Raw genomic sequence first — 20,499 nt, 5'->3', positions numbered from 1 at the left:
ACAATTACATATTGTTCTGTATCACGGCATGGAAATGAATGCATGTGCATTTGATTTATCTCCAGCCGTGCCCGGGGAGCGCGGAAAAACAGTACAGTCTCACTGCATTACAAGCAGGCTCTGTTAAAATATAGTTATTAAAACCCTAAAGCAATGTTTGTTCATAAAAGCTGTCAAAGTGCCAGGAAAGAAGAAGCGAGGTCCCTGAGAGGTTTTCTCTGCCAGGTTGGAACAGTAGAAATCCTGAAAAAACAACAGCATTGAACCACAGAAACGCACAAAAAAGATCAAACTAATCATTATTTCTCAGATTGTGTTTTTTCCTGAACTAATTACACCTTCATATGTCTGGAGTTTTATTATTTTTTTCAGCTGCCTGTAGTCACAACTTGAGCATGAACCATTTCTGTGGGTGGTGTCACACCAAAGCAGACTTCAACCCGCAGTCCATACGGGCACAGGACGCCTTTTATTCGGCTGTCTCTCTTTTAATGCGCATAAGGTTGCACACTCACCCTTTTATCACACAAACACACCCACACAGAAAGGCAGACGACGATATAGGCCAATGATTGACCTAGAGAATGACGCTAAACACCTCTGTTCTTTCCCTCAGGTATGAACATGGGGTGCGCTCTGATTTGCAGGGAGAAAAATAATGAAGAAAGTTGTGATGTTAAAAAGCAGCGGGGAGATGAGAGGAAGAAGAAAAAATAAAACCCATTCAAAAATGAGATTGGAGAAAGAAATTGGGGGAGGGAAAGAACTAGATTGCACAATTATTTTCACCGATTTCACAAGCTGAGCTGTTATAAATACCCCTCCCTGTAAAGACCTCATACTACGACAGCGAGCGCTGACAATAAGGGGAAACGGAGAGGTAAAAGGAAATGAGGAAATCAGCGAAGGACACAATTAATCAAAATGTATATGTCAACAGGTCGTGTGATTTAGGAGGTGGAACATGAGCTTCGGCGCTGATCTTTGGCCCTGTCTGAGGGGGAGAAGGATCCTCCAGACGTCAGCTTTCACTTAGGTGAACTCATTGACGTGTGACCAAGGAAACAGCGGGCAGGGATAAGGAGCTAGATAGGATCTGTGGATAAGATGATCTGCTTCTGCTCCCATCATTAGGATTGTAGACCACACCAGCACAGGTACACCTCCAACAGCATGTATGGGGGGAATTACATCTGCCTCTGCCAACAACAGTACATGTTCACTGGAGCAGAATAAAAACATGAATGGTTTGGTGTAGACCCTCAATTGCTGATGGCTTCTTGAAGAGCAGATGTCAAGAGTTTCGTGAATCCAGATAAATGTCCTCCTGGCGGTGCTGCAGCTGTGTAAAGAGTCATCCGTTGAATCAATGGAGGTAAACAAAACCATTAGTGGTAAAAGTAGCTTATTTCCCAGACGGGTCAAAACTAATGGAGCAGTCACAACGGCGCATTGAGTCCGCAAAGGGTTCAGGGGTGAGCGTCCGAGTGCAGCTGAGAAAAGATCTATTGAAGGAAAGACTTCCTACTCCACTACCGCATCCGATCTGAAAACTGTTTGGGGAACTGACAAGCTCTATGTTATTGTTTTTTTTAAATTCAATTTTCCATTTGACTGTACTTTAATGGATAACAGGTGGGATGGAAGTCAAGTCAAGCCCATTTTTTCTTCTCTCAAGCTGCACTTTATCTTGCGATGTCAGTTCACCTCGGTAGTGGATGTTGTGTCGGATTGCCTTTGCTGTGGTTTCTTAACACTGTCCCATTAAAGATAGATGACAAAGCAGCTACTTATCATTTAAACAATGGACAATGTTCTCATGCAACCCACATGCCTCAAAAAGGGACCAGTCAAAATTACAGGGCACTGAGACAGTGTTTGTTTTTCTCCCTAATTAAGTGTGTCAAGATGATGCGTGCGAAACCATTACAGACCTCTGACCTCTCATTTACTACTAAAAACCTGCTAATCCATAGCGTCGACTTAGAATAACTCAAAGTGTGACTGGCTGATGCAGAGTCATCTTTCATCAAACATCCGAGCGAGAAAATCAAACGCTTGTACTTCTGTAAATGACAGATTTCAGTTCAATGTAATTGTTACAAGACACGCAAACAACACACCGCATTTCAAAAAGGAAACCTTCCTCCCAAACAACTGTCTTGGAGGAGGACTTCTAATGCATGGACGGATATGTTTATACTGCCACGCGGTACACAACCAAAGCTGCGTCTTGCACGGGAAAAGTCTTGGCCCACTTTACTGAGGGAACAGAGAAAAACAAAGAGAACAAAAAATGTAGGGTTTCAGGGAAAATTATGTCAGCTGCGAACAAAACGAAATGAGTAAAAGAGAAGAAGAAGAAGAAGAAGTATGATATGGGGAAAGAGTGAGATAAATGAGAGAATGAAAGAAAGCCCAGCTGGGTTGTGACCTATTTACAGTGGAGCTTGACAGGCTCCTCCTCTTCTCCTCTTCTCCCACAACGACGCCTCTCACAGAAGGAACAAGCAGCAATTTGTCTCCCTGGAATCAGGAGACAGTTGGCAAATTCCCCAAAATCTGGCTGGGTCACAATGTGTGTGCGTGACACACACACACACACACAGGCCCACATACAGTACCACACACTTACTCATCTCATTTAATTGAATGAATATATATATATATATATATATATATATATATATATATATATATATATATATAGTTTAATCCTATTAATACATAAATAGGATATATGCATATCATTATATTATATTTACAGCCATACCACATGGATCTTAGCGAGATGATTCTCTGAAACTAACAACCCTTTTACATCTTTTAAGATCTTTCATTGTTTCCATAAACAGATGGCAGAGCCACATACAGGACAGACGTTATCTGATGTAACTGGTTTCCTGCCTCTACTTCCTTCTGCTGCACTTGAAACGACTGTTGGTCGTTCGGCAGCAAAAATTTGATATCGGCCTCAATGTGAACATGTTTGTGACCCTCAAACTCAGCACCTGAGATTTCTCACACGTGTCCCGTGATGAGTCATTATGATTGAACGGAAAATGTGCTTGCTTGAGTTGATTCGTTTTTGCTGAAAGGTGATTAAGTGAATTCTACTGTTAAGAACACACACACACACACACACTGTCCATAATACATAAGGTATTATGTGTTTCAGGCTTTACGGTCTCAGTATGCATGTGCTGTGAAGCAATGTAAGTAGCCTAACATTGTGTTATTTACCATTGAAGGACTGTAGACAGCTGACTTAATCGTACCTAAACATTGTTTTTCAAGCCATGAGAGGAAATTAAAATATCTGCTATAAACAAACATTACAGGATAGAACTGTAAGTAACTGCCTAAGATCACGCGCTCATTGGCATCATTACACCGTTAAATAGCAGCTAACCTTGACCCTTGGTTGTTTGTCATTGGAGCGCTGACAAACCGGTGAGACCAGCAAAGCATTAATTAGTACACGCCGCACCCGGAAAACCAGGAATAGTGTCCAACGAGTCTCTTTGTAGGTTCATGTCACCGGGTTCAGTTGAAAATGACTCGAGGAATGCAGTGTCATAAGGTGCAACTCAAGGGCCCAACTCACTGAACTCTCACACGGCGGTTATTATGATTACACAGTAGGTGGTAATTCACTAGAATCCTCGGGGGCAATATGCCTAATTAAACAAATACAGCAAATATTTATGTATGATCTACGTAACCTTGATTTGCATGCAGGCGCTGCCAGGGCTGGGCGGCATACCATTTCAACCCTTTCACTAAGATGTGACTTTTTCACTTACCGGTTTTGGGCCGCATCGACTCCCGTTGCTCTGAATTTTTGTTTACGCCTCATTCCGTGCGCAGCGGTCGGAGCTACATGTCTCACGCGTGTTGAGATTTAGTCATGGTTCTACCTTCATAACAACAATGAATAACCCATAACAAACACTCTGTAACAGGGTAAACCACCACAACACAACAGCTTGCGACAAACTAATAATTGTACATTTATAAAATTACCCTACCAAACTGCATGCTGGGTACAGCTCGCACGCTATCACAAGAAGATGAGACTCCGTTGCTACATGAAAAGACAGAAAAGAGCGATACAGGTGGAGGGTTTTCAGTTTTGGAAGGTCCGCAGCCACAACAGCTAACACGCTAACAAGTGTCAGGATCACTAACGAGCGAACACGCTAACAAGCCGACCAGTTTCGAGCGATGACCGGCGGTCGTTTTCGGGGTCAATGTGTTTAATTGAAAACAATAGAGTCATTGACCGTATCGGGATACCGCCAGAACTTTTCTAAATACTGTGATATGAATTTATGGCCATACCGCCCAGCCCTGCGCGCCGCCCATAATTACAAGAAGCTTCATGGCAGCTCAGTGCGGTTTCTTTGAGGTATTCTGGACAGACCAACGCCACACCTCAGAAGATTTGCTGCTGCAGTCTTACATAACGCTGCTGTCTAGCATCGAGCAAAAGGACATGAAAAACCAGATACGAGGAGCTGTAAATCCCCCTTGTCCAAATTCTTAGCAAACAGGCAGGGTGCCATTACTTAGCACAGAAAGAACCCACAGGGACTTCCTGTAATACATACAGGTTTTGAATACTTTTATATCTCATTGTATGACAGCATTTCCTCCAGTTGTTGGTCCAAAAGGATAATGGTGGCAGCAGGAGGAAAGGGGATCAGGCCTAAGCCTATAAATTCAGGAAGCTGCTGAAAGAGTTAGCCAAGGTCAAACTGTGAGAGACATGTATGAAGCCCCCAGCAAAAGTACAGTATATAGTGGCAGAACTAGTTTCGAATATGTGTGTAGAGTTGAGTACCTGTATCTCTATCCCAGTGATCAGAATGAGAATTGCAGGTGGAGGAATCTCTAATTGCATACAGAGATATGTGAATGTTTACTCTGCTCTGTAAACATGTAGGCTATCCAGTATTCCAGTGGGTGTAATCCAACTTGTAGGGTGTAATCCAACTTGTAAACGTAAAAACAAAACCCTCCACACCACTATTAACAACTGTGAGGCAATTTGTATATGTGTAAACACATCTGTATTTGTGCTCATAGATATTATTGGCGACATTTCTCTCTTTCTATGTGGACTTATGCTACACTTCTCCGAGTTCATGTGGCAGTTTGCAAATGTCTGGAGATTTACTGCCCTGTCGTCACTGTGCCTCGGCAGAATTACAGCTTGCACACCCTCAGTTTCAACGTAGCTGGGTCACAGAGAGCTACATGTTCACGGACACTGCTGGTTAAAATAGCCGGGATTCATGTTAAATACAGGGAAGCCTTTCAGTGGGTTCATGTAGGGAGACTTCAGTTTTGTAGATCTGCCCAATGGCAGTCACAAACATCACATGTAGAAAGAGCTAATCGAGAGGTCTAGTAAATGATCCCCAAGAGCAAAAAAGTTCTCACACAATAATAGGATATTCATTTTGAGGTTTTGTCAATGTTAGTAAATCTTAATACACTTGCAAATTTGGGATAAGAATTGGAAATTTGTTCTTTTACAAATTGGATCAACCACACACTGGATATACATTTGCAGATGCCTATACACATCAGTATACAGTAGTAGTTAGACATTTATAAATCGGATAACGCAAGTTTTACAACTCTCTAATGTAGCAATTTTTTTTGCTACAATAAATGTTTCATAGATTTGCTAATCGAAGAGCATTTCAATCACACAATTGCAGTTCAGCACATATTTGTCTGCACATTAAACAGTTTACATGCACACTAAGCTGCTGATCAGTGAGACATTTCAGTGAGTAATTTCAAATGAACCAATTTCAGTACAATACTTCCAACTGGGGCTGTGCGGTATGGTCAAAATTCCAAATGATGCTATTTACAAAGATTCTGACGGTATCCCGGTATGTGACGGTATAGCGTTTTCAAGTAAATGCATTCATTCATTGACACTGAAAAAGGCCGCCGGCTACCTGAATAGCTGTTTGCTGCTCGCTGGCCAACTCGCTCGCAACTGGCCGGCAAGTTAGCTTGTTGCCATGTTAGCTTGTTGCCGTGTTAGCTAGTTAGCGTGTTAGCTTGTTGTGGCTGCTAGACTCGACAGGCTTTGCAATAAATCTTTTTCTGATCTTATGTTGGATTTTCCAAAACCAAAAACCCTCCAAACAGCTCCCCTCTTGGGCATAAGTTGTGTTGGTGCATCTCTGGTGTATTCATGTAGCAACAGAGTTACTTCTTGATGTGAGCCGTACCCAGCATCCAGTTTGGTGGCGTAACTTTTATAAATGTACAATTAGTGTTACAAATTGTGTCACAAGCTGTTGCTGTCGTAGCGTTTTACCCTGTTAAAGAGTGTTTGTTGTGGGTTTTACATTGTTGTTATAAAGTTATAACCATGACTCAATCTCTACGCATCTAAGACGGAGCTACTTGTGCCTATTTTTGGCCCTATCACGGAGATGTCCACAATTGCCGCTGAAGCCATTTTGGTTTAGAAACAATTTTTATTCCGGATGGGCCCACACCCGCGTCTGCTTCTTGATTGGGCCTTATCAGTCCTGAAGTGTCCTTCCCAGATTCGCCACGCTTCCCTCGCGTCATAATTTTCCTGAAGAAAAGAAGCCTATTCAACCGCGGCTCACAAGAATGGTTTGTGTAGGTGAATGATCTTGTGATGTGCTTTGTCGGGCGTGGTAGTATAGATTGACATTACGTCTCAAACAGTCCCAAAGCCTTCGACTAGACGGCAACTCACTACTAGATGAAGCCCAATTAATTAGGTGAATAGCCGTCATTATAGATGATTACTATTGTTTGGCTCGGGTACAATTTGGTCCTTTGGAGTCACCAGTCATAGGCTAGCCAGGTAGCCAGAGCCAATTTGGCTCCTGTGTGCCTGAAATAGGCCACGGTTCCACGGCACAAGTACCAGGATACCCTTCTCAAAAGGAAGCCCATTCACTGCCGGTATCTGACCCAATAATCCCATTTATAGTGGTGCCCTACTTAAAAGTCCTCTACAGTACAACTTCACCTCACAAAGCCTTGCCCTCTTCGTCACATGAGATTACGGGAAGAAAGTAGAGAGGTCACTGAGGGCAGAGGCACACCAGGCAATCAGTAAACCCGTTCGGCATGTTTGTAAGTAATGAGAAATGAGTGGTGACTGATGTAATCTAGTCCTTAATCCGGTCTGTTTTGGCTACTTGGTGCCCGCCATTCAATTCACCACTACATCACTGAAGTCCATTACACTGATATAGGGGAAAAACATACAAGTACTCGTTTTTACCGTTACTGAGAGCAATGGAGGATTATGGTGCAAAATCTGGGGTGAGCAGCCAGAGAAAGAGAGAATCAACGCAATGAAGCAGAAATTATTAAAGCGAGAGAGAGCTGTAGAAATCAGACATGAGAGAGGGAAGAGATAGTCTGGAGGAAGAGGAAAAGGAAGAGGGTTAGGTGTGTGGGTGTGTGCTGGCAAGAAAGCTCTTCTATTTTGATTATCACTATAGGTTTCTTACAAGCGCATAACCATAACATTCTGCTGATGTGGTAGATTAGGACACAACCATTAAACAACACCAGTCCACAGCCATGCGAGGGGCTCGGAGACAGGAGTTGGCACAGAAGTGCGTGAAGCTTTTAAGTCAAATGAAAGTCCTGCCTACAAGCACTCAAAACCACTTTGTGGTAGTTCCTGTTATAGTAGGTGTCTTCAGGACATAATCCCCCAAACCCACACAGACTTACAAAGTCATAATAACACCAGCCTTACTGTAATGGCTGGTAATATACTACCCGTCCAGCCACAACAATGCGATGTGACACCGTTGATGTGAGCAGGCCACAGGGGTGATTCAAAATGAAACTTTGCTGGAGCAAAATTGAGATAAAGACAGGCTTTAACTGTAACATTTCAAAGCTTTGCATGGGGGCGTATCACTTAGAAGCTCTTACCTCAGCTACACTGCCGTATCAGGAGCAGACCTAACCCTCACAACAACTTAAAAGCAGCACATGCTTTAAATGCCACAAACGTTATCCCTATATTTGAAGAATGGCCAACTTGGGTCAATAAAAAAGCAATAAATATAATCTGGCTGACCCGTTGCTTCGTCTGCCACTCAGGTCTATTTTCAAAAGTGCTTTGACGATAAACAAATTGGCACACTGTAACTAACAGCAATGCCTCATCATCAGAAGCCGAAGCCGTTTTAAAAATAGTAGTTTGGCCTTTGCGCTAGCTGCACTGTGAATAGGCCAGTTCCCGACGTAGAGGGGCTTCTATTTTAAAGAATGACCACACGGTGGCTGAGAGGTGGGTCAATATTCCCAGACAAATGAATGAGGACGTTGCAGGGTGATTTTACTTTCACTTCAGTCGATGCAGCCGCTGTACAGCTCTTGAAGGAAATTAATAAAATCTTTCTGCAGTTATTAAATCAATATATCAGATTGGCCAGAGTTGATAAATAGACGATACTGCCCAGCGCCTTCGTAGTCTTGCGAGCACGGAAATCCCTTTTACTCTTCAGGTCATTCGCCCTTTCGCATACTGATGGCGAGGACTAACGCACAAGGTGGCATCGCTAACTAACATTCACACATTGTAGGCGCAGCTTACCGAAGCAAATTGAGGTTAAGTGTCTTGCCCGAGGACAAATGAACGTGGATCGGAGGAGCCGGGGGGCAGAACACCAACCTTCTGATTGAAGGACCTGCATAGAGCTGAATGTGATAAAAGTATCGGATGCCTTACATGATTCGATGATATTAAGAACTAATCCGAGCCGGGGTAGCATGTTAAAGAGATTGAGAGAGAGTCGACAGGGTAAGGACAGATCTAGCAGCGTATTACCCCTGCGGCGCACCCCATGTGTCCTGCACAGACACCGGTCTGTGATAAACACAGCCACCAAACAGCCTGTCAGCCAGCTGCTTGCTTAGTCGGGAAGATAAACACAGTCTACGTTTGCTCTACCTAAGGCAGAACAAGCGAGACACCTCCGATCCAGACAAATGGGTCACTTCTTGATCTTTCTTTTGGGGCTTTTTCTGTAGTTGCAGGATCGAGTTGATGCAACTTCTCAATGGCCAAAACATCCATCATCCCAATGATTGACTTTGAGTCCTGGTCAAGCCACTTGTTATAAATAATAAATCAAGTCCTTGGTGATGATGAATTCACCAGAGACATGATTACAAATTTCCTTCTTAACTGAACAATGTAGAAATATGAATGTACGTTTCTTTGAGGAGGCAGCCCTAGAATGGTGAATGTTTCTTTAAAAAAAAAAAAAAAAAAAGGTTGGCAAAGCATCACTAAAATTCCTGGTAAAGTCATTGTTTAATAATTAACTAATGTCAACGTTGACAACTTTGGCAGTTTACGATCTATGCTGAACAGGCCCAACCAGAAATGTATTTCATTTTTGATTCAAGTGTATTAAGTATAGTGATTGAACCCATACTGAATGTCATTAATGGTGTTTTGACCAAGGCCAAATGAGGCCATTATCAAATTTCCCCTCGTACCAGCTGGCAGAGATTATAAGATTACATGAGGTGTAAATCTGAATGACATCTTTGGGGTGTTGAATGTTTCCCTCCACATATACAGTAACCTTGGTCAGGTTAATCATTGAGCGGTCATGGCACAAGGTTCCCTGCGTTGTCTGGTGGCAACCAATGACGAAGCCAGCTGTGCACATGCAGCAATCGGGCCCTAAAATGCACACGGATCATTTTGTATGTGTGGACATGGAAAAAATATCCAATGCAAATCTCTTTTTTAATGCATTTTGGTTTAATGTTACGCAGATTAAATAAAGACAATTTATTAAATGCACATGGGATTTTTATTGAGCTTGACAACAAAAATAAGGCCTCTACTCCATGAGTCTTCAAGGACGACATTCCACAGAGGCTGACAAAGCTCTTAAAGCTGAATGAAAATATAAGAATAAAAAATACTTTTGCTGCTGGTAATAATTAAGTAACAACTTGTATAAAAGTATTTGGGCTTTATCAGTTGCTATAGAGTAGTAAAAATGGAACACAGATGTATCTAAACTCAAAGTTCACATGATTTCCCAGCGTCTTCCATCACCTTCAATGACACAAGGGACACATTAAATTGCCTTTTTTAAACCCGACTTCACGTCTTGCTGGCAGTCTCAGCAGCCCTGCTGACACCTATCAGGTCTTTAACAAAACAGAACCATTACAGGAGCGAAGGAGTTGCACATTCACTCCACTTTAAAGCCGTATATGTAAACACTTCCAATTATACTTTACATACTCTGTAAAATGTCACGACCATTGACAGCCTTTAGCAGAGGTCGTAAGATTTACGTAGTTAATAGTAGACAAAAATAACCGAGACGCCAAAATCTAAAAAGGGACCGTACTTTTTTTGGATGAACATTAACAGATGAGCTAACAGTGATCACTGAACCTTGGCAATCACCCCGGGCACGCCCGGACAACTTCTCCTCTAGTCCAATCAGCAATCTCCAACAAGCGAGGGACGTGTGGACAGAAGGACGCGTGTATTCCCTCTGCAGATGAAGGGCCTTCCCCCTCCTTGACCGACTCGGAGAGGCGGGGTTAAAGATGGCCGCGTCAACGTTGGAGGAGAGAAGAAGAGATGGTGGCCCCTATTCTGGCAACAAGGCTGCTCAACACAACTGGGGAACACCAACATATCTCACCGTCTAGTAAGCAGACCAGAAGATCTGACTGACAATAAAGAGGACAGATAAACACAGAATTGGCTCAGTGCGCAACTGCTCTGAGGGTTTTTTACAGTCACAGGCTGTCACGAGAAAAAACGCAGAGGCAGAAAATTCCACATACTTGATTCATTAATCGGGGAACAAGTCGAGACAGATCAGGCTTTACAGGACTCGCAGAGAAACACGGCACTCGGAAAGTCCTGGTATCTTCCCGCGTTCCTGTACGAGGCTTCGTGTGTCTCTTCATTAAGATAAAGGTCACCAACGGTTGCAATTTAAAAGGTGTTGCTGCCGGTTCTGCCGGACAGTTGTTGCCTTTCACTTTCTGCAAGATGTTTCTGCATGTCAAACATTTTTGGGGTTTAAGTCTGCCAAGCACCACATTTTCAAAAAACAAAAAAGCCATTTAGTGCTTACTTTGAAACACATCGTGCAAAAGAAAAACGGCCTCATCAGACCCAATATAATACAGCTATAAAAAATGGTATTAATAAAAAGTCTGAAATAGGGTTGAAGATTATTTATTGATTTACCCTGAAGTTAGAACACAGACGTTTTTATTCACCCAGAATGCCACGATCTAAAAAAAGCATTTTTAGTTTATTTAAAACTAAGTTTCAGTAGTTTTAAATGTATATTATAAGCTGGTTTGATATACTTTTAGGAAATTTAACACGCCATAAATTGCTGTCAGTTCAGGCAAATTGTTTTATTCAAGTTTCTCATCCACAACAAAGTTGAACAAAATTCTACTGGAAGCTAAAAGTTAGAACTTACCATACTGTGACTCAATGTAACCGTGGTTACCTTTAGCTTCATAATAAGTGGAACTGTGCTCGTATAACGTATAATTTAATCATATGATTCAAATGATTAGTCAGCTAATTCCACGACAACTGAGCAAATTCCCCCTCTGCTTAGGAACTTGGTCTGCACCTCAAAGCCACTAAAGGAACATTAAGAGAAGAGTTTTAACAGCACACATCCATAGTGCTGGTAGTCTCTTTTACCTTCTTTCTTTTTGTACTTTTCCTTTTCTGCACTGAATAAAATCACTACTTTTTGGCCTGCAAAAAGATGTTAAGGACCATCATGTGAACTGATACACAGGCATGTGTTCACGTCACCCAACACCGGCATAAACATACCAGCAGACACCAAAACAGCCTTAAAAAAGAAACAGCTTAGCTGCTGAGAAGCTCATACCTCCTTTGGCTCTCTGAACTGCACTGACCCCAACCGAAGCCTACTTCAAAGACTCAGAACAGTAGCGCTCCACTGGGGGGGCAGCAAGGCAGGCAGACTGAGGGGAGAAGAATGACGAGATGGAGGGAATGAAAGAGATATTGTTGGGAAAAACGTCTCGGCTTGTCATCAGATGTGACATGTCCGCTAGAGGCCGCGTGCGTAACGCCTGTTTGAAAGGAAAAGTAGCGATACGGAATTCACCTGATCGCTCGGCTCCACAACGACGACCAGGTTGGGAAAAACCTGTTTTTGAAAAGCTGACTTCTCACAAGCCTCTTGGGGGCCGAGATAAGGGTCTGAAGAGCAGGCTTCAGGAGTAAGGTACCACTTCACAGGGGGGGCGAGGCATCACGGGACATCTCCACACGCTCGACGACAAGAAGCAGGAATGACTCCCTGGCGCGCATGAATGCGTTGGGACTTTCTCATTTTTTACAAAATGTTACAAAATGGGGATCCACACTGGAAATTGAACCCGTAAGACTCCGCGAGAGGCAAAAAAGAGTGAAAATTTGCACGCAGCAAGCCTCAGTAAGCCTATTAGGCAACAAGAATGTGCATTGAGTTTGGCATGATCTTAGAGATTAGAAAACTGAGTCAACAGACATTAATCTGACTTTGTTAGGCCGAGGGTTGTTTTAACTGGCTGTTAGGAGATGACTGCCGAGGGCTCTTGCAGCAAGATATAAAATCGTATATCCCTGTATACTGCTCATTTAATGCACATTGCTTGTTTAGAAATGTATGCTGTGAAACATTATGTAAAAGAATGAACAACTTCGTATCACAATAAAGTAAATGCATGCAATATTACCTGTGAAAAATTCAATCGATGATCACATCGTAAAAAAAAGTCTTTACAAGTTCCTTTATTTGACAGTTTTTAATTGCAATGTAGGTTTGGAATTATTCATTCGGACAACAGCGCTTTGTCAAACCAGAAATGTTTTCACAAATGTTGACGAGAAGACCAGAAAGTGCCAGAACTTGGTCCCATTCAATTCAGTGACCCAATCTTGCCCATCACCATAGTAATCCAGCACCCTTCAGCTACAAAACCCTACGTATGCAGTCAAAACCGTTGCTGCAGGAAACAAGTTGACGATAATTGGTCTGTTCCCTACAGTTTCAACAAGCAACAACATGAAGAAAAAGACAACAGTGGTGATTTAATCCAGACACTTCAAACCATGAAACCAAGCTTTGGATGGGCCTGCGAGGCAATCAAAACATAACTCAATAAATTATCATGATTCCCGCCGTCTGTAACTCATTTATTTATATTTATGATACTACTGAAATCCATCCTGTGCGTTTCTTCTTGCACAACATCTCCCTTCGATCTCCCCACCGCTCCGGTAGGCGGTACGTACGGTCCGGCGGTTAGAATGCCGGGTCGGTACTGGCGCTTTACCAATATGTGACGTGTGTGTTAGTAGACGGCTGTCCAATAGCATTTCAAATAAAAAAGAATGTGCATTTTCTATTCACTGAGAACCCGTGACATGCAAGTGGTTTTTACGGTAGTAGATCTAAACGTCCATAATTCTCTTTTTTTTGGCCCCTAGGAGCGGAAGATAAATCAACAACAAAACAATATTATTATTATTGTTAGGAAGATCTTTTTAGTAAAATAATTTAGTGAACTGTTTAACTTCCTTTTTTATTTGTGAATTAATTAGTTAATAAAACAATATCTATATACCTTTGAAGTAAGGGCACATTCGGCGATGATAATTATGGTTTTGTCATGTTTTGTGTATCATCTAGAGTGGCGATAATGGTCCAGAGTTATATAAACATATATATAGATCTAAGTAAAAACAATGTATATGCATGTGTGAAAAATGAAGAGCCCTGAGGGTCCGACATGGGTGAGAAGGTGTGAACTAAAGGCAACTAGGTTCTTGTTTAAGAAGAGAGAGAGAAGCACACCAGAATAGATATGTACACGTGGCCTTCCAGCATCCCTGTGTACACACAGACAGACACACACACACACACACACAGTCGGTCTTGTTCTGGCACACACCAACGCATGCAGGTCAGCGGCACAGAGGGGTTTGAATTAACATTTTAACCTTCGGTAGTCAGTCGGCGTGACTCACGTTTATTAAGATGAAACGATGACGTGCAGTGTTCAATGTTCTGCTCAGTTAGACGGTAAATGGTCGCTCGCGTCATCAGTGCGTGAATGATGACATGAAGTGGTGAAGCCCTTCGAGTGGTCAGAAGACTAGAAAAGCGCGCTGTGCAGGTTCAGTCCATTTGCCATTCACCATTTTGAAACGTCACCTTCAGCATTTAAAAAAACAACAACACACATAAGAGAAACGTATATGTATTTAATTTGGAGCTACTTGTCTTTTGAAAGTTGGTCGAGCCACTCGTATTGCCTCTACTGGCAACACTAGCAGCCACTACAAGCTAACACGCTAACAAGCTAACACGCTAACTCGCTAACTCGCCGGCCAGTTGCGAGCGAGTTGGCGGGGGGCCACCGCCTGCGGTCCTTTTCGGGGTCAATGAATTAATGTGTTGACTTGAGAAAAACAATACCGTCATATCTTTCTAAATACCGGGATATGAATTTATGGCCATACCGCCCAGCCCTAGATGGAGTATCACGCTACTTAAAACAATCTTAATGTCTCAAGAACTAATTTCACCCGGGGCAACATTTATCCATTTGATTGCCGGTTACACGACGAGAAGCTAGAGCCAGGCAACACCAACGAGCCAAATTGTGTTCCAATGGGCCTGAAAATTCCCATTCGGCAGCAGGTGGGTCCACGGTATAAAGTGCTGTTATTATACTGTGCATACACTAAATAATGCAAAACCCTTCTCAGCTAATTCAAATCGAAATACTCAAATAGTAATCAAATAGAGTCAGTTGTGTTTTGTTGACTTGCATTATATTGTCTAGCTTGTGCACGTTAAGTAGCATCTACGTAACAGTGTTAGAGACACCGTCACGCAGAAGTACTCACAGCCTGCATGTGAAATAGCCTATAAAAAATACTATGTTTCATGCCAAAATTTGCCTTTCAATCCATTTCCTTGTTGGGAGTTGTTCAGTAGTTTGGTGATAATCTAATCTTTTCTAGTGTTCAAGTGTTTTTTTGGACGTTTCAGAGGGCCGTGTCAGCATGGAAACACAACATGCTGGTGCAACAAGGATCCACATACCGCGAAGCAGTTCTGCTCAGGACGTGTTTCTACAAACCACATTTTGTTGTTTGAAAAAACGTACCAACAGCCAGAAAAGAGCACTACATAAAGAGATTACAACTTCAGCTCAGCAGTATGACATCTCTGCAACACGTCAAGCCGTGGTCACAAAGACGCTCATAACACAGCAAATACATATCTCTCTTCCAGTTATCAGATCCAAGCTGCAGTGAGGCGTGTCCAGCAGACATTTTATCATCGTCCGTCTGCTGCGTGTACATGGCTTTCTCCCACAACTCTTTCCCTCCTATTAAACATGACCATACTGCATCCTCAGAAATGCCCTATCATGTTTTCCCAAGGAGTCATTTCCTGTAGGAATAACACAGTTACGCAACTGTGATATCTTTATAACGAGCACCGTTCCACTACACAATTTTGGGCGAAGCGTTGAGAAATGATGACGAGACACAAGAACAACTTCACTTCGACTGAGCTAATTATAGTCCCTTCCTTATTGAACTGTATTTCTTTCCACGTCCGTTTCTTTGTAACCTAGCAACTAATTAATCACCTGATCCGTCTTCTCTGAATATATTTGTGTAAATAAAAGGATTATTTATGCCTGCAATACACTTCGTCATGGCACTCTTAAAATGTGGTGTGGATGAATGGGAGAATTGCGCGTCCTGCTGTGTCTCCGACCCAGGGGTGCCAGCGCTTCCCTCACAAAAGAAAACATACAACAGCACCTGTGAGAACTCTTTCTGGGGGCTTATTGAGAGGATGTTTCTTTTGTGCTTGACTCACACAGGCTTGGGCAGGAACTGTGAAACGCACTGACTGCTTTCATTTACCAAATTGGTATTTTCTTATCAAAAGAATGCAATTACAAACACCTCACATGGTTTACCTCTATTTCATGCCTATTTTTTAAGGGGGAAAAAAGCATTTGGAATAAAATCCATGTTAAATGAAATGCCTTTTATTCCATTAAATGTGTGGCCTTGGGGGCCAGGCGGCCTTTTAAAACCATTGACAGAGAGCAAGGCAGATTGAGGAGACGTACCTGGAAAAGCCGACAGAAAAGGTTGACAGGGCTGCAGCAGACGGGAGCCCTTCGTCCTCGCCCCTCTGCAACCCGGCTGTCTCTCCGAACCTGCTCCCCCGGGCCCAGCTCTCCCCCGCCAGAGGCAGGTTTGGGTACAGGGCGTAAGGCTCCTGGTCCGCCGGGCCTACAGCGGTGGACGGGCTGGCTCTGTAGTGGTAGCTAGATCCTACTCCCAAGCCCAGAGGCGAGGACATGGGGCCTCCCCCGTGGTGGGAGCTCATGCTGCTCTGGAGACACTGCGCCTGGCAGAAGCCAGCGCTGTCCTGCTTCTCCTGCTTGACCACACCGGGAGTACGGATGTGGATGAAGGAGTCGTCCGGATCCTTCTCTTCCTTGATCATGACGCTGGAGAGAAGTGAGGCGGGCTGCTGCTGCTGTAGTTGGAGCTGATGCTGCTGGTGCTGTAGCAGGTGGTGCCGATGGTGCACGGGGTGGTGATGCGGATCCGAGCCATTGCCGTTGGTAGAGTTCAATTCTTTGCCCGTGAGGGGCTTTGGCTCATTCAGCAAGCCGCTGACCGACCCGCCGCCGCCGCCGCCACCACCACCACCACCACCAGCCCCCCTGCTGTCATGGAGGATGTTATCCAAGTGGGCCACTTCTGAATCCAAATCAAAATCGCTGATTTCTGGCAGGGTATTGGGAAGGTCCAGGTCTTGCCAAATCTCCAAATCCTCGATTTGGCGACTGCCGTTGCCATCCAAATCAACGGAGCCGGGGCCTGTGTGCCCGCAGTAAGTTTCCAGGTCTTCATCTGGAGAAAAATTAGCCTCCTGCTTGATGTGCTGGGGGAAAAGGTCCGGCAGGGGGAGGTTGCCAAGGATGGAGGAGACCGAGGCGCTTATGACCGAGGCGGCCGTCTGCTCGAGATCGGAAATGCCGCGTTTCAGCGGCGGCCCGGTGCCATCCGCGTTGAATCGGACGATGCCCTGGTGCTGTTTCTGCATGCTAACGACTTTACCCTCCTCTGGGTCTGAGCCCTCAAACAGGACGCGATGCTGAGGCGAGTCAAAGAGGCCTCCAGGCTCCCCTCGGTTTTTGTTTCCACACCTCCCGTTTAGGCCCGCCGCCGGCTGGGGCAGAGGCCCTTGGCCTGGCCGGTCGGCCGCGGACTGGAGCGCTGGACCAGCTGTGTCACCTGCGGCCAGCGTCTCCCCAAATGTCAGGCTGTCGTCTCGATTACCGGTGCGCTTCAGTTCACCCTGATCCATTTCTTTGTCCTGATGGGACGGCGAGGGTGAGTCAAAAGAGTGCGCAGAGAGCACATGCACCCAGAGAGAGAGAGAGAGAGAGAGAGAGACAATGTCAGGCTGTTATACAGAGTTGATGCTGAATAAGATGATACATACAGAGCGGCAAGATATCTTTATAAATACATACACACACACATAAGACTCTCACAGTTCACTGTGATATACATACATCTTTATTTATGTCGCGGCATTGCACTAATGGCCAGATATAATATTATACACTTTAATAGTAGCGTACACATACGCCTTTTTCTAATCATTTCTAATTATAATTTTTAACTAATGACAACAGTCTTGTTTATTAAATCCCCCCCACAATAGAGAAATGTGGCGGAAGCACAAAATGGGGACAAGAGCCATTACATAACATGACCATAATGCTGATGTTATTTCTTTGAACTGTGCCCTCGAATCATCTCATGCGTCCAGAAGTGCAAACAAGGCCCAGGCACCACTTGTGTAACAGCCAGTGACAATCCCGCATACAGACAAGCATGTGTGGAGCCACACACATCTGTCAGAGGAGATTAGCGCACTGGTCTCTGGGGCGTTTGCAACGGTCACCAATAACTGTCCATCTCCATTTGCAGAGGAGCGCAGATGAATGATTCAGTCAAAAGGGACATTTAAATACAATTAAATGAACGCAACGAGTGTGCAAAGAAAAAGCTCTCCGCGATGTTTATACTGCGGCGCCCTCGTTTTAATCGCATTAGTATCGTTAACCAGGCAAGCTGTCACCCATGCGGTGCATTTTCAAAGTTCACAAAAATCACAGAACGAGCCCGTACTTCCCTCAAGAGCATTCAGAACTTCTGCAAAGGACACACACATTTAAACACAAACACCACTTTGCAAGAACAACCGTTGCCTCGAATGGACGCATTGGCGAAAGGTAAACACGGCTGCACCATTTCCTGCTAGTTGGCGCTGCGTGTGTTGCGCTAAACAGCAGGTCGAAGGAGACGTGTCGACTCCGTAGCCTCAAGAGCGCATATACGACACATGGCGCTAAACGGGCTGCGGGTTTGCGGCGCACAGCTGCCGCCCTGTGCAGACCGGAGGGTCATGTGCACACGAGGAGAGGCTCGTGAAAAACATTTTCCGTGCAAAACTTAAGAATAATTTGTTTTACGCATTTACCCGGAGTAGCATTATAAATCCTGCGTGTCCTTTTTTAACGCTTATAATGTCTTGTCACCGCTGCGCAATATTTCCTAATTGAGATTTCCGCTATATTGAAATTGTAAAGGAAGGTTTTTGATATTTATCAAATCCCTCCCCCGCCCACAAAAGTTTGGGCTTGTACAGACTTGCTGCACTGTACTTTTTCCCCCCCATCGAACGAGCACGACACATCATAACAGCGTTAGTGCAACCTGTTGGCTGCGACGGGAAATTGCACCGATCACATGCGCACAGCCGCAGATAAGCCGCCGTTTTTGTGCAAACCGCTTCTTTCCATCTTGCAAGAAAAAACAAACAAACCCGGTTGCTCCGAGCGCCTGGTGGGGGACGTGTCAGCGGGGTCGCGCACACTGCACGGTTGTCAGTGCGCCTACCACGCAGCACCGGGCGCGCTCTAGTCGGCCTACTTTGGGTAGGTAGGTGGGTGGGTGGAAGACAGACAGCATTTCCCCTCCCATGGTAATTCTCCCGCGACGGAACAAGTGGTCGCAGTACATAAGCAGGTCGTACCTGTGGCGGGAGGATGCGCCAACCAACACACACACACACACACCCGTTTAGGTCATCTCCAGTCGGTCCAAGTTGGAAAACATATGAGAAATGACGCGACGTCCACAAGCACGCACGCACGCACGCGCGCAGGCACACGCACACACTCGATTAAAACCGCGTCCTTGCAACAACGTTGCGCGGTGAAATGTCATCTGGGTGTGTGTCCACCGTGCTCTCCGCGCGACAGGAAAACATCCCCCGCAATAGCAACTGTTTAGAAAACAAACAACAACAAAAAAACTAAAGTCAACAGCGGCGCTGACCTAGCTGGCGCTGTCGAGGTCCACGGTGTGCGCCGTTCTGGCCGATCTGTCGATAACTTTTAACGCAAGTCACCGGTATGAGGGAGAAGGAGGGGAAAAAAAGAAGTGATCGATCGCTTACTCGCCTGCAATATCAGGATTATTCCGCAATGATTCCACGGATCTGCGCCGCGATATCCTGCTCTTGCGCCATTAAACCCGTGAGTACATCAAAGTTATATAATAGAGCCCCGCTGCCCTGGCGTACTCAACTGAAAACTCAGGCAGGGCAGGGCGGACAGTTAGCGAAACGCCGTCAAGCCGGAGGAGACGAGTCGAGCGCTTCCGTCTTGTTCTTTCAGAATAAAAGCCCCGTTGTCGCCGTCCTCGATGGGAGCGAAACGGTCAGTGTGTGAAAAAATGAGGCGGTCGGAGCACTTTTGGAGTGGAGGTTTTACCTTAGAGGTCGGTTTTGGCCCAGCAGACGGAAGCATTGCGTTTTGTTAATAATTTTTGCTTTTTAAAGCGAGCATTTTTTTGCTTTTATTCACAAGCAAAAATAGCCCCGTTTTCGGTCGCCGCCTCTCTGTGTGTGGCAGCTTGATGCAGCTGTTAGTTTGACACTTGGCTGTGAACGCCCCTTTCCCCACCGAGTCTCCCTGCTGAGGAATCTGTCAGAACGTGTCTCCGTAGGCCTTCGGTGCGACCACCTAAGTTACTCCACAACCCTTCATAGCTTTATAAAAAGGTTCAGAGCAAAGAACAAGGGAGGGGGGGGGGGCTGTTTTTCCTCCAACTAGAGCAAGTAATCGCGGTTATGCTATAGACTCCGAGGTTTCATAAATCGCTTGATTGCTATCTCCTAAAACTTTGAAATGACTAACCAATACAGCTCCGCTTCTCAGAGATCTGCTACGTATTCCAATCGAATAGTTTTTCCCGAGAGGTCTTGATTTACCAAAGCGGTGGTTGAGAGCCACTTG

General features: G+C 44.5%; 1 protein-coding gene across 11 annotated transcripts in view; it reads right to left on the bottom strand.

The window, feature by feature from the left end:
- LOC100174895 (glucocorticoid receptor) overlaps positions 1 to 19,840 on the bottom strand; it is a 43,570-nt gene extending 23,730 nt beyond the window's left edge. For 3 of the 11 annotated variants that reach the window (XM_040182574.2, XM_078106788.1, XM_078106791.1), the window contains exons 1-2: positions 19,659 to 19,830; positions 16,240 to 17,501 (exon numbers count right to left, since the gene is read on the bottom strand). In XM_040182574.2, the coding sequence (XP_040038508.2) occupies positions 16,240 to 17,492 (1,253 nt within the window). In that variant the 5' untranslated portion in view covers positions 17,493 to 17,501; positions 19,659 to 19,830. Of the gene's footprint in view, positions 1 to 16,239; positions 17,502 to 19,022; positions 19,106 to 19,232; positions 19,450 to 19,537 lie in introns of those variants that run through there. The other 8 variants (XM_040182573.2, XM_040182579.2, XM_040182577.2 and 5 more) reach the window with 6 other exon arrangements.
- Between the last annotated feature and the right edge of the window lie 659 nt (positions 19,841 to 20,499).

This window comes from Gasterosteus aculeatus, chromosome 7 (assembly GCF_964276395.1).
Source record: "Gasterosteus aculeatus chromosome 7, fGasAcu3.hap1.1, whole genome shotgun sequence".
Taxonomy (NCBI): domain Eukaryota; kingdom Metazoa; phylum Chordata; class Actinopteri; order Perciformes; family Gasterosteidae; genus Gasterosteus; species Gasterosteus aculeatus.
Note: the sequence above shows the minus strand (reverse complement) of the source record. Positions and strands in the feature narration are given on the sequence as shown.